The sequence below is a fragment of the Dasypus novemcinctus genome, chromosome 10 (assembly GCF_030445035.2).
Source record: "Dasypus novemcinctus isolate mDasNov1 chromosome 10, mDasNov1.1.hap2, whole genome shotgun sequence".
Lineage (NCBI taxonomy): Eukaryota > Metazoa > Chordata > Mammalia > Cingulata > Dasypodidae > Dasypus > Dasypus novemcinctus.
Genome location: NC_080682.1, coordinates 20,250,660 through 20,264,565, shown reverse-complemented (window position 1 = coordinate 20,264,565; position 13,906 = coordinate 20,250,660). Strand labels below are relative to the sequence as shown.

At 41.9% G+C, this 13,906-nt stretch overlaps 1 protein-coding gene across 1 annotated transcript; it reads right to left on the bottom strand.

Annotated features, from left to right (window-relative positions):
* Window positions 1-1,761: 1,761 nt before the first annotated feature.
* Window positions 1,762-13,666, bottom strand: LOC101433252 (olfactory receptor 5J3-like). The gene is made up of 4 exons (XM_023592440.2): window positions 13,099-13,666; window positions 12,758-13,026; window positions 2,380-2,501; window positions 1,762-1,813 (listed from the first exon to the last, which is right to left on the bottom strand). Exons 1-4 carry the CDS (start codon window positions 13,664-13,666, stop codon window positions 1,762-1,764), a joined length of 1,011 nt encoding a protein of 336 aa, XP_023448208.2.
* Window positions 13,667-13,906: the final 240 nt, after the last annotated feature.

Here is a 13,906-nt window from a genome sequence, read left to right as displayed (position 1 = left end):
AAATAGACACAGAGAACAGACAACTGTGGGGGAGGGAAAGGGGAGAGAAATTAAAAAAATATATATATGGATGGGATGCCTGAGGATACTTTTCAAACTGGTCATCCTCTCCTTCCCCATGTAGTCCCTTAAATCTCAAATTACCATGACAAAATTCTCATTTGTTTCTAATATATCTGGTAGTAGGCAGAAAATCCATGAAATTGTTTAGTACTTGTTCACTCTGCATGGTTTGGCCATTTCTCCTTGCCAATCTAACAGGCTCCACACTGAAATGGCCTGAAGACAGAGGCAATGTGTTTTAGATTTCTAAGAAGCTCAAAGCAAATGTCATAAAATGGCTCAGGTTAAACAATGAGAGTTTATTCCCCCACAGTTTTGAGGTCAGGAAAATATCCAAATCAAGGCATTATCAAGGTGATATTTTCTTCCTGAAGACCTGCTGCTGGCAATCGTTGGCTCCTCTGTCACATGGCAAGGCATGTGGTGGCATCTGCTGGTCTCTCCCTTCTCTTCCCAGTTACGTTTTTTTCATTTTCTTGGTTTTCTGGATTTCTCTCTATCTCTATCTGAATTTCATTCTTTTATGAAGGACACCAGTAATAGGATTAAGGCCTATTCTGATTGAGAAGGGACACACTTTAACTGAAGTTACCTCATCAAAATATCCTACCTACATTGGGTTCACACTCACAGAAATGGAGTACATTTTAAAACCCTAGTTTTATTTTTATGTTTGGCAAAAAAATGTACACCTACAATTGTTCTAAACAAGCCTACACAGATGGAACTTTTTAGGAAATTTGTTTATAAGTTTATTTCCCATCCTAAATAGATCAATGTCAAATATGTTATAAATAATTCCTTTCTCTATTGGTAAAATATATTGTACTAGAAATTAAAAAAAAAAAAGGAAAAAAAAGAACATATGCTCCTGGGATACATACAGCTTCAAACCATCACACAAAGTATTCTGAAACACAGTGCATTAATTAAATATGTTCCAACAAATATTTCTTGAACTACTTTGCATCCCAAGCTCTGGCAGCACCCAAGGGCTGCTTGCCTACAGACTTTGGTTTTACCTCCAGCCCAGGTGGGACATCTAGACCCACTCTCCTGTGAGGTGACCTCTAGAGAGTTTGAGCATGACCCTGATGCCCCCCCTCTTGTTTGGCCACAGTGTAGGGGCCTCAGTGTTGGGAAGCTGTTTGTTATTCTCAATGTATATCAATTCCTAGAGCAAATAAACTCAGAGGTCACACTTTTTGCCTTCTTACCTGACCTGCTTCACATTCCAGGGTAGACTGTGGGAGCACATGTTAGACTACCACAAGGGGACACAGGAGATGCGTTTAATGACAGGGACATGTACATTGACCAGGAATTTGTCACACTTTGATGGCAAATAAAGCATTTTAGGTTAAGTGAAATATCTTTATGTATGTTCTTCGCCAGGGGCATTGTTCAAAGAATTAATACCATAGCTCCTGGGGAGGAACCATCAAAGATAATGAAGTTGCTTTAGAGGAAATGTCAACTACTGAACATGGGGCTAAGCAGCCTACAGAACCCCTTTTCACTGTTCAGACAACATTAGAAACAATGACTGTGGATTGTAGCAACTAAGCTTATTAGGAACAGAGAATTAATGAAAGTACGAATTGTGGGGAAAGAAATGTTGAGGCCAGCATTTTTATGTACAAGTTTCACTATCAGGCACCTACCTCAAGTCCTCCTAAGACTACTGAGAGTTTCAGCTTATCCTTTGGTACTGATGGCCTTTTTCAGGTCACCTTTGGCATCTTTGTTCCTAAGAGTGTAAATTAGGGGTTGAGTAAGGGCGTAATCAAAGTGTAAACGAGGGCAAATTGGCGATCCTCATGAAGTGTGGAGCTGGACAGTGTACTCAAGTAGACAAGTGCATAATAACCTTACTATAGCAGGACCGTGATGAGGTAGGAGAAGCAGGTGGAGAAGGTCCACTGGTGTCCTCAGCAGAACCGATGCATAGGAGGGTGGAGGTGATGAACACATAGGAAACAAAAATGAGGATGAAGGGAACGGTCAACACGAGGATGCCCACAACACAGAGGATGGCCTGGTGCACATGGATGTCTGTGCAGGCCAGGCTCAGGTCAGGAGGTACATCACAGAGGAAGTGGTTGATTTCCTAGCGGTGCCCATATCTTACGTAGATCATCTTTTCCAACCACTTCCTTTTGCATGAGTTAAAATTGAGGTTCTGGGACAGTGGGTCCTTCTCTGATTTGGGGGAGAGAAGCTGAAGTTGGTCAATTTAAGCAACTTCACTTCTAATGTTGAGTTTACCTTTAATAAATCACTGCTTGTCCACTTTTAAAACCAGCCTGGACTTACCTTGGCAGATGAAGTAGCCTCATTACTTGCTGTGACTCACAGAGAAGACTCCATGCTGGCATAAACATGGGGTCCAGGAAGAGGTTGGGGGAGAAGTAACTGACTTTGAGAGTTGGGGCTGTCTTTGGTGCAAGAAGGGTAAGTTCAAGGCAGCTGTACCAGGGACACTTTCACTTCCTAATTCTTTCTGCCCCTTCCTTTCCATCTCTGTGTTTCCCCTTAGCTCTAAATTGCCCTCCTGGTGCTCTGGGGAAAGTAGGAGTCAAGGCTCTATGGGATTAATAGAAGCTGAGCCCTGGAGGAAAATGAGAGAACAGTTTTTTAGATATGGAGAGGCAGTAGAAATGTGAATTGTTGCATAATTTCAGAAAAAATCTAAGCGCTTTTAGGGAATGTAGTAGAACATAGAATTTGGAATCAAATGGACCTGGCTCTATCAATTACAAATTGTACATGACTTTAGATGAGTTAATTTCTTAGACCCTTAGTTTCTATACATGTGATAAAGGCATAATCCCCTCATAGAATTGATGGTAGAGTTAAATGCAATAGTCTCTACAATGTGTTTCACAGAATGCCTGGTACATATGCTCAATAAATATTAGATTTAGAGCTCAGACTTGTCTGATTCCATGACCCATGAGATTTCTGTTTCATCTTATTTCTTATGTGTCAACCTTCACTTTTCATCTCAGCATTTCTAGTTCATGGTGAAAGAGAAATAAGGAATTTGAAGAGCATTGTTGAGTGGCCAGCAAAGAAGTTTAATTATGCAATATGTCTGGCCTGTATTTAGATGCATGCTGTTTCTCCATGACTGCCAGGCCTTGGGGACTAGGTAATGAGGGAGTAGCAAGTCAGGATGAGGCACTTAGAAGGCAGATGCCTCTCTGCATTTCTCCAGGCCCAGAAGACTGTCCCATGGAGAAGTATGGTTCTTTATGAGTGGACCCTGCCAGCCTTGTCATAATACTTGGGGTTTCACTGAACTTTCTTCACTGGATAGAAATAATAAGAGAGAAAAACTAATAAAAGCTAATAAAATAATGGTTAGAGAAACTATTCAGTATAAAGGTGACTAATAAAACAGCTAATATGTGCTGGGCACTAATTAAATGCCTGCACTGGTCTAAGAGATTGTAGACATTAAATCTCTTTTAGTCATCACAACCACCTTATAAGGTTACTAATATTGACATATTGACATATTGACATAATTGACAGATAAAGAGACCAAGGTCATACAGCTTTATGTGATGGAACTGAGTTTCAGTTCTAGGTTTGGCTGGTTCAGATTCCATGCTCTGAACCTCAGGGCTGTATTTCCTTCCAAAGGGGAGAAAAGGATAACATTGCACAAACACGAAAACCAAGCTTGATGGAGCCACTACAGAGGACTTCACAAATAGCTGACTCTAAAAGGGATGGTTCCATGAGGGGTTATTTTCCTTATCTCTTGCCAAATCAGAAACCTCCCCAAAAGTTACTGTCTTAAAACTATAACAATTTATTATTTCTCACAGTTCTGTGCTGCAGGTATTTGGGCAGGACTTTGGCTGGGTGGTTCTTCTGCTGGGCTTGGTATAGACTGAGATCACTCACTCAGCTGCATGCAGATGGCGGGCTGTCCTAAAACATCAAGAAGGCATTACTCAAAGTCTGGTGCTCAGTGCTTCTCCACATGGCCTTTCTACATGGCAACCTGGGGCTGCTTCACAGCATGGTGGTCTCAGGGTAAGCTCCCAAGATGGTAGAAGTAGAAGCTACCAGTCCTCCTGAAGGCTAGGCTCGGAACTGGCACATTGTCATGTCTGCTATATTCTGTGTTCAAAACAAGTCAAAACTAGGGTTGCCAGAAAAAGTATATGAATAAATTTTTAGTATAGGAATATCCCAAATATTGCATGGGACATATTTATACTAAAATTTATTCATTGTTTATCTGCACTTAAAATTTAACTGAGTATCCTGTGTTTTTATTTGCTGAATCTGGCAACTCCAGTCACCAGCCTAGTCCAGATTCAAGGGGAGGGCAAATTGACTCCCTATCATAATGGGAAGAGTGATGTGTGCATTCAGAGAAGGAAGGAATTTACGGCAGCCATTCTTGGAGACTCTATCTTAGAAGTCAATAAAATACTTCTTAAATTAATGTGAATAATATAGTATAATGGTGAGTCCTGGGGGTTCCAGAGGCTGAGGTTGAATCCTGGCTCGGCTGCTTGTTAATTATGTAATCTCAGGGAATTACTTTACCCTTCTGTACCTCAGTTCTGTCATCTTAAAAATGGGAATATGGATAGTTTGTGCCTTATGCTTCCACCTTCAGCATCCCTCAGAGGATCACACCTATGGCAGGCATAGTTTCTGACATTGCCCTACCATTGGCAGAAGGGCCAGATGAACTATGGCAATTTTCTGAAAAAGCAGGAAAAAGTGCCCTGGAAACAAGTCAACACACACGTTTCACATGCACACATTTGAAAATACCCTGCAAATAACAGGCCATTAATTAAGCTTTATTGCTGCGACCCTTCCCTTTATGCCCCACGCTGGGTGTCAGTTGCTGCAATCAGCTCACAATAGCTTGGCTTGAAGGGAAGGAAATGCAGAACTTACAGAAATAAAGGGATAGAGAGAGATACACAAGAGAGGAGATAAAGATGGGACCAGGGGACTACTTAGCTTCTGGAATTGAGAGCCTTGATCCTAGCTTCCATCTCGTATTTATTGGAAACTACCAAGCAGCTGTTTGCTATTTGAACTGCAGCATCATTTACAACAGCAGGAAACAACTGCAACATCTATAATAAGGCAACATCTGCAATAGAACAGGTGAAACTCTTTTTCCCACACTTCACTACTTTTCCAAGGCCTTAATCTTGCTGGAACCTCCTAATCTGACCTTAATTTAGCATAGAGGATAGAACCTCAGGAAGAAACATAAATGGAAAATAATATGTTTTCATGAAGCACACATTGGATTAAAGAAATCTGAGGCTGAGAAATTGTGTTTTTAGAAAGAACAAACAAACAAACAAAAACTACTAGCAAGAGCCTTCTAACATGTGATTGTTATAATAAAATGGAGATACCGTCTAGCTCTTGTAAATATAGAAACAACTTGAGCAGTGATTTCTGCTCTGGAGAGACAATAAGAAAGCAGCTTGATTGTATCCTTGAAATGGATTCTTTTACCATTTTCCCACTTGTGAGCAGCTTTCCACCCATCACTGGGCCATCAGTGAACTGGCAGAGCATTTAGCTAATATGTGAGTTGAATTTAATCATGGGGTGTGATAGTCACACTGAGTGAAAATTTTTGGTTGAGAAAGAGACTCTAAGAGGTGGAGAATGGGTTTCTCAAGCAGATCCACATGGGGAACTTCCATGCTGGGGCTGCAAGGGCAAGGATGCACGTTTGGGCTGAACATCTGAGGGTGACTTGTGAAGTCAGAAGAAGAGTCATGAAGGCAGAGATATCAGAATGGGAGGCTCCTGAAAAACCTCTCAGGATCCTAGTCCACTCCACAGATTCCAGAGTCTTTCTCTGGTCTTCCTTCCTGCAAAGGTCTTCCTAGGGCACAATTAGAGAACCCTCTAGTCTTGCTCACAAATTTGTTTAGTAGTACTTTAAGTGTAAGTAGAGTGGCTTGAGTCATTTTTGTAAAGAATTGCAATTTTGAGAAACGAAGCACAAATGAGTAAAACAGCAAACTATGCTGTTTGATGAAATACAAACACCTGAGAGAAGCCACACTGTTCAGACTCTGAGGTTATATCTCAGAAATATTTTGTAGCACTTTGCAGATTTGTGGGCATAGAGCTTTCTGGGTAAAAATGACTATGGAGGGCTGGATCTGAAAACTCAGCCTCTCAAAACGGGGGGGCCATCCATCAAACTTCATAAGCATCTTAGAGTAGAGGACTGTGCTCTGAGGTTGACTGGTGACCCCTTCATTGAGCAAATACATCTTCACAGAGCTTACCCACATACTTTCTGCTTGTGAGCCATCTAGATCAATTTCTTGTACCTGGCGGCCAGTTTCTTTGAGGTCCTAGTGAGAGTGGGGTTGATAACTGGGTCTTTGACTTTCTAGAAGAGGAAATCAGTGCCCAGTACACTGATCTGAGGGGGAGGATTGTGACCACAACCCAGCAGGGTCCAGGAATCTTCTGGAGGGTATCTGTCTCTCCCTGTGATACTAGTTGCCTCTAGCCAGGTCCAGCTGGAGATGTTCTGAGATTGTTTTGGGCGTCTATCTTTGAGGGAATGCCTGCCTCATATATGTTTGGTTCTTTCCATCCTATGCTCCTTAGTTCACACATGAGCCAGGAGGTATTGACCTACATCTGGTTACTTCAGGAGAGAGTTGGGAGTTAATAATGGCAGCCCTGTAAGTGATGCCTAGAGAGACATCCTGTTGGTGAATGACTGCTGTCAGCCACTGGAGAGCTTGATTTTTCCACTAAAGATCCCAATGCCAGGGGTGATTCCACACTCTGCTATAATGTCCCTCCATCAAGGACTTTTAGAATTAGTTTAAATGTGTTTGCGACCATTGAGAACAAGATTAACATTCAGTGGATTCAGGGTGGATTACTCTCCCTTTTATTAATAAACATGACATTTTAGGTAATACATCTATCTTGAACAAAGGTATAGACCAGGGACCCAGCAAGGTTAACTAATTTTACTCTAGAGACAGAAAGTCATTGGCAACAATAATCATTCATTCAACATCAAGCATTTACCAGGACTATGGTCTGTTGTATGTCAGTCCTTTTGTTGCCTGATCATGAATACCAACTGGTATTCCTGTCTAGCACCTGCAGCTGGACCTACCCTTTCCCTTTCCCTTTGGCCCTACTTTCACCCAATAGAAAATTCTGTATCTGTAGGTATTGGGTGTCCTTTGGGTGGTCTTAAAATACAGTTTAAACTTAGCATTACTATTTCAGTTTCCTATTTGAATTTGGCAATACATTAGGCTTAATTTTTGAAGAAGTTTCGGATCACAGAGGGGTTCAACTAAGGCAGGGGAGGAGCATTGGTGTGGGTGTCATTGATGGGAGACGTGTAGGTAGGAGGGAATTTTTGAGGGCATGCATATAGGGCATATAGATATGTTCAGATGTTTATTGGGTATTGACATTGTGGGTCATGTTTCACATGACAACTGAGGGAATACTGAGTTCCCATCCTGGGGAGCTCTGTTGCATTCCCCAATGGAACAGCAACAATCCCCCAAGTGTAAGGGCAAAGACCAATGAAGAAGGATGGTTCAATGATGGATCCTTGATACTGATGACTTATGAGCCTGTGTGCTTGAAATTTCAACTAGGTAGTGCTGTAGGGTGCCTAAGAGTTACGTCCTGAGAGTCTCAGTGTTGCTCAAATGTGGCCACTCTGTAAGCCAAACTCAGCATATAAATGCATTACCTTCCTCCCCCCAGTGTGGGACATGACTCCTGGGGATGAGCCTCCCTGGCACTGAGGGATTACTAACAAGCACCAGCTGGTGATGCAACTAGAAAAAGACCTTGAATAAAAAGGGGAAATCGTAAAGACAAATGAGTTTATATGGCTAAGAGACTTCAAAATGAGTTGGGAGGTCATCAGAGGGGTCACTCTTATGCATGTCTGAGCAGGATCTCAGGGACAGCCAAAGTACATGCAATCCCAGGTAGTGGTGCTCCTGAGGGCTACAGAGACATCCAGGTCCTATGGTCATGGCAGATGGCTCTGGACTTCAGTGCCTTGCCAGTGGGCCCTACTTTGGAATTTGTGCTCCTGAGTGTGATGGAGTTGGACTCAGATGTGACTTTTCTACACATGCTTCTTCTGTCCCTTTTACTAAACCTGTGGTTGGCACTGGGGTTGGTGTATGCTCAGAAGACTTGGATTTCTGGACTGACCATGTGCCAGCTGGGCCCTGAGCCTCAGTAGAGTTGCACTCCTACTCTTCAGTTTGTTGGACTTACCCAGACCAGCTAACAGGGAGGTGAGGATGGTCAACCACCACACCAGGAAACTGAGAGAGTCTACAACTGCAAGCAGGAGAATTGCATCCATCAACCATGTGAGATCTAAGCCCCATCTCAATTTAGAGGTGGAGTGGACATTGTCATCCCAAGGTCCTCAGGAAGGAGGAATAAAATATGGATTAGAGTGGATTTACTGGTATTCTATTATAGAATTATTGTGACTCTAGTAATGGAAGAAATTATATCACTGATGAGGAGACAGTGGCCACAGGAGTTGCTGAAGGCAGGGAGAGGGAAAAAGAGGTTTGATATGGGGGCATTTTGGGGACTTGGAGTTGTCCTGAATGATATTGCAGGGACAGATGCAGGCCATTATATATCCTGCCATAACCCACAAAATGGAATGGATATGTAAACTATAATCCATACTGTGTATCAGTGCTCCAAAATGTATTCATCAAATGCAATGAATGTATGTACCACACTAATGAAAGAATTTGTTGATGTGGGAGGAGTGAGGGGTATGGAGAGTGGTGTATATGGGAACCTCTTATAGTTTTTGATCTAACATTTTGTGTGATCTATGTATCTTTAAAAAAATCAAATAGTGAAAGAGAAAAACCCCAAAATTTTAACTCAAATGCTCTTTTTAAAAAATATACTTTTGAATTTTTTTCTTAAAAGATACTTAGATTACATAAATGTTACATTAAAAATATAGGGAATTCCCATATACCCTACTCCCTATCCTTCCCACATTTTCCCACATTAACACCATCCTTCATTAGTCTGGTTCATTTGTTACATTGATGAACACATACTGGAGCATTGCCACTAAGATTGATTATAGTTTACATTATAGTTCAACCTCTCCCACACAATTTTGTAAGTTATGACAAGCTATATAATGGCCTGTATCCATCACTGCAATGTCATTCAGGACAATTCCAATGTCTCCAAAATGCCTCCGTATCACACCTTCTTTTCCCTCTTCCTCCCCTCAGAGCCTCCAGTGGCCACTGCCTCCACATCAATGATAACAGTTCTTCCATTGCTAGAATAACAGTATGTCTATTGAGAATAACAGTACGTCTACTCTAGCCATCACACATTTCCTAATCCTGAGGATTCTTGGGTGGTGATACCCCTTCTGCCTCTAATTGAGAGGGGGCTTAGATCCTATAGGGCACATGGATGGGACCATCTTGCTTTCAGTTGCAGACTCTATTTCTTGGGATGGTTGTTGTCCATCACCATCTCCTTGTTAGTTGTCCTGGTGAGTCCAAAAAACTGTAGAGTAGGTATTGCAGCCCTATTGAGATTCAGGGCCCAAATGGCATGTGGAAAGCCCAGAGATTTAAGTCTCTTGGATTTTATCTTATCAAAGCTAGTTCTAACTATAAGTTCAAATAGAAAGGGCAGAGGAGTCATGTATAGAGAAACCACAACTAAATCCAACTCCATCACCCTGGGGGCATAAATTCCAAAGTAGGACAAGGCTCCAAACTCCTGAACTGTCAGCCCTGCCTATAGAGTCTGGATGTCTCCAGAGTCCTCAGGAGCCCCACTATTTGAGGCAATATTTTCTGTGACAGTCAATGAGATTTTGCTGAGACATGCAAAATCATAATCTCTGAATGACCTCGACTCACTTTGAAGTCTCTTAGCCATATATACTCATCTGTCTTTTACTACTTCCCCATTTTGGTCAAGGTCTTTTTTCAGTTGCATTGCTAGTTGGTACTTGTAATAATCCCTAGGTGCCAGGGAAGCTTATCCCTGGGAGTTTGGGAGGGTGGAGAGCAAATGCTCTTGAGAGCATCTTGCTTATCACATTCAGTGTCAGATGGTTTTAGGTGAAGGGAGAGAGGAGGAGCGTACTGAGCTCCATCTGGAGTGATCATTGTGTATGGGGTCAAAGGAGTTGTTTGTCTCTCCAGGCAATTTACCACTTCATCAGCTGCTCTTTCACACAGTCTTCTGCTATTTATCCCCTCCCTTTCTCTTAGACCCTTCACACATCTATTTCTGGGAAGCCTGTTTAATTCTCTTTGTGAAGTAGTCTGTCTGCAGGAGTTGGTGAGATTAGGAAGAAGAGTCTGAGTTTACCCAGATGATGAAGGTGGGGTTCAGCACCACTTCTCTGCTCCTTGACCCACTATGTCTCCTTGGGCCTAAAGGAACTTATTCAAAGAAAAGGATGCTATTATGGCTTGCTTTAATGAAAAGACTGAAGTCCTTAAACTCATGAATCTGGGGTGGAGTTTTAGGTGGTGATGGGTTAAGGAAATGGTTTGAGTTGGCTTTTAAAAATTTTAGTATGTTAAAGAAAATGATCTCATACCTCTAAAGAAAGCCAGGACATGACTGAATATGATTTCAATATTACCCTGAAGCATTGATTAACAGGTCCACCCAAGGATGATTTGATTTTCTAAGAAAATGTATTCTCACTTTGCTGGTTATAAGGAATGAAGAGCTTATACACATGAGTTTGGAGGTTTGGTTTGTTAGAGATGCACTTGCTTCTTTATCTTATTCATTAGGCCCAAGCCCAGCTGTGGTGGCTCAGCCCATCCTGCTTAAATCTCTTTTGATTCCTTACCAGGACCTACTACTCTTAGCTTTGGTTTTTCCCTTTCCTAACCCTATGCCATTTCTTTTTCATTGGTAATTTGTAAACTGAAATAATTCTGTAGATTTAGAAGCTCATAGCTAGAGGTAGGTACATAAAACACCCTTACCCCTGCTACTTCAGACTCCCCAGAGAGACTGGGAAGCCTGTGGGGGTTCTATCAAACATGGAATGGGATTCGACCCTATTTCATTTGGATCTCAAAAAGGTATGTAGGAAGTGGGTGTAGCCCAGTGTTTGAGCACCTGCTCCTATACACGAGGCCCTAGGTTCAATCCCTGGTACCATTAAAAAAAAAAAAAAAAAGATAATGGAACCTTAGTTGACAGGATTTCACAATAAATTCATTCTTCTTTTGTTCCCCTTAAATTAGTAAGATTGACTTCTGTTACTATAAAAAATGTTTTGTCTAAAGAAAAAGGCAATTTGATTTTGATTGAAAAAGTTATGTGGACTTTTAGCTTTTTATTGTACATACACTGGCCTTTTATGTACAAATAGTAGCTCATCATTGCTGTTCACCACTGTAATGGTTTGAAGTGTATGTACCCTAGAAAAGTATATTTTAAAGTTAACCCATTTCTTTGGGTGTGGACCCACTGAAAATAGGATCTTTTGGTGGGTAGGATCTTGTTAAGATGTGACCTACCTCATTAAGGTGTGTCTTAATCTTCTCATTGAAGTCCTTTATAAAGAATGAAATTCAGACAAAGAGGGAGAAAGTCATGGAAGCAAGAAGCTGTAAGCAATGGAACCTGGGCAAGAAGTGTGAGACCAAGAAACACTATTATGTGCCTTGCTATGTGACAGAGGAGTTCAGGTTCATTGGCATCTGGTCTTCAGGGATAAAGCATTGCTTGATGATGCTTTGATTTGGACATTTTTCTCAGCCTTGAAACTGTAAGCTTGTAAATAAATTCCTACTGTTAATGCCAACTCATTTTATGGTATCTGATTGAGCAACTTAAGCAAACTAGAACAATCACAATATGCTCCTTAGCTAATTATAGTAGAGATTTCTGCACTGGGGACTTGATTGTATCCATTGAAGTCAAGTGCATACTGTATCTTTCCTCTACTCAAACATGACATGGACCATTTCTTCAGTGTCATGTGTTTAGAAGGGCAATATGCCCTATAGAACCTTGTAGGGAGGGCTGCTCTTTTTGAGATACATAATTTTCACTGTTCAGAATTCAATGTTTCTTTATATTTTGGGGAAATACCAAGTCCAAAGAAGGTAGAATTCAACAGTCACTTTTGAAGGAAAAGGATGGCTTAATTCCTTTTCCCAAAGCTCTGTAAATTAGAAGTTTGGGTGTAGGGTAGTATTAGATGTATGATATCTTTGTTGCATCAGTGGTTGTAAGATATCCATGCTATCAAACAGGTGGCATACAGGACTTGAACTAGAGAGAGTGATGAAGAGGTGTAGGATTGATTGGATAGATATTACATATGCTTGGATGCAGTACATTGTGGTGTGGTGGATAATGTAAGGGCGGCATTGTCCAGCAGCATAACAGAGGTGAATGTTCAGACACATTGGTGATAGTTCTAGTGAAGAAAAATGTCCAAAGGTGATGCCCCTAGTAGTGGAAGCCTACATAGACCATTCTTGTCTCAGTGTCTTAGCTACACCTTGCTTCTCTTGATTCTTGCCCCAGCTGGGCTCTATAGGCTTCTCTTCTATTTTGTAAGCTATCAGAAAGCTTTCAAACAAATTCCTTTTCTTATTAGGTGGAGAACCCTGACTTGTACTGCTGCCTTGACATCTTTATTTCTTAGGCTGTAGACCAGGGGGTTCAACATGGGGATCATGATAGTGTAGAACACAGACAGGATCTTCTTATAAGCTGAGGTACTTTCAGGGCTGGGTTGGACATACACAAGGAACACAGATCCATAGAAGAGGAAGAGAGCAGTGAGGTGGGAGGCACAGGTTGAGAAGGCCTTGCGTTGGGCCTCTAGAGACCTCATCCTGCAGATTGTGACCAGGATGTAGGCATAAGAGATCAAGATTACTGAGACTGTGGGGACAGTGACTAAGGCAGAAAAGAAAAGCACAATAACATTGGCCATGGTGATGTCTGAGCAGGCCAGCTGGAGCACAGGGGGGATGTCACAGAAGTAGTGATCAATGATGTTGGGGCCACAGAAGGGCAAACTGAAGGCATTCCCTGTCTGTACAGCTGAATTGAACATACTTCCAGCATAGGTAGCCACCACCAGTTGGACACAGAAGTGTTTGGACATGATGGTGTGGTAGAGGAGAGGGTGGCAGATGGCCACATATCGGTCATAGGCCATGATGGCCAGGAGAATACATTCAGCAGTACCATGGATACACATGAGGGCCATCTGGACCACACAGCCTCCAAAGGAGATGGACTGGTCAATGGAGAGGAAGCTGACCAGGAGCCGGGGAGTGAACACAGAGGAATTGCAGATGTCAATGAAGGAGAGTGCACTCAGGAGGAAGTACATGGGGGTGTGGAGGGCAGAGCTGGTGCGGATCAGGTCTATCATACCTAGGTTTCCCACCGCAGTCATGGAGTAGATCAGCAGGAAGATGACAAAGAGGAGTTGTTTTTTGTCTGCTTGGTCTGTGAAGCCCAGCAGGATGAATCTTGTTACTGTGGTGTGATTCTTCCACAATGCCATTCTGCCGGTGTGTTTTCCATTTGACAAAAATAAGAGGAGAAACTAGATGGTTAATACTCTAGTCAGAGAGGAAGTCTTTAAGGTATTCTACAACTGAAGAGCCACATGTCTGAATGGCAGACTGCCCCTCCAAATCCCACATTGATTTCATCACATAAGGCTTATGCTGAAAACACTTTAAGAGTTCCCTTTCTCACTTAGGATAATGTTTAAATTTCTTAGCCTAACAAATGCCCTCTA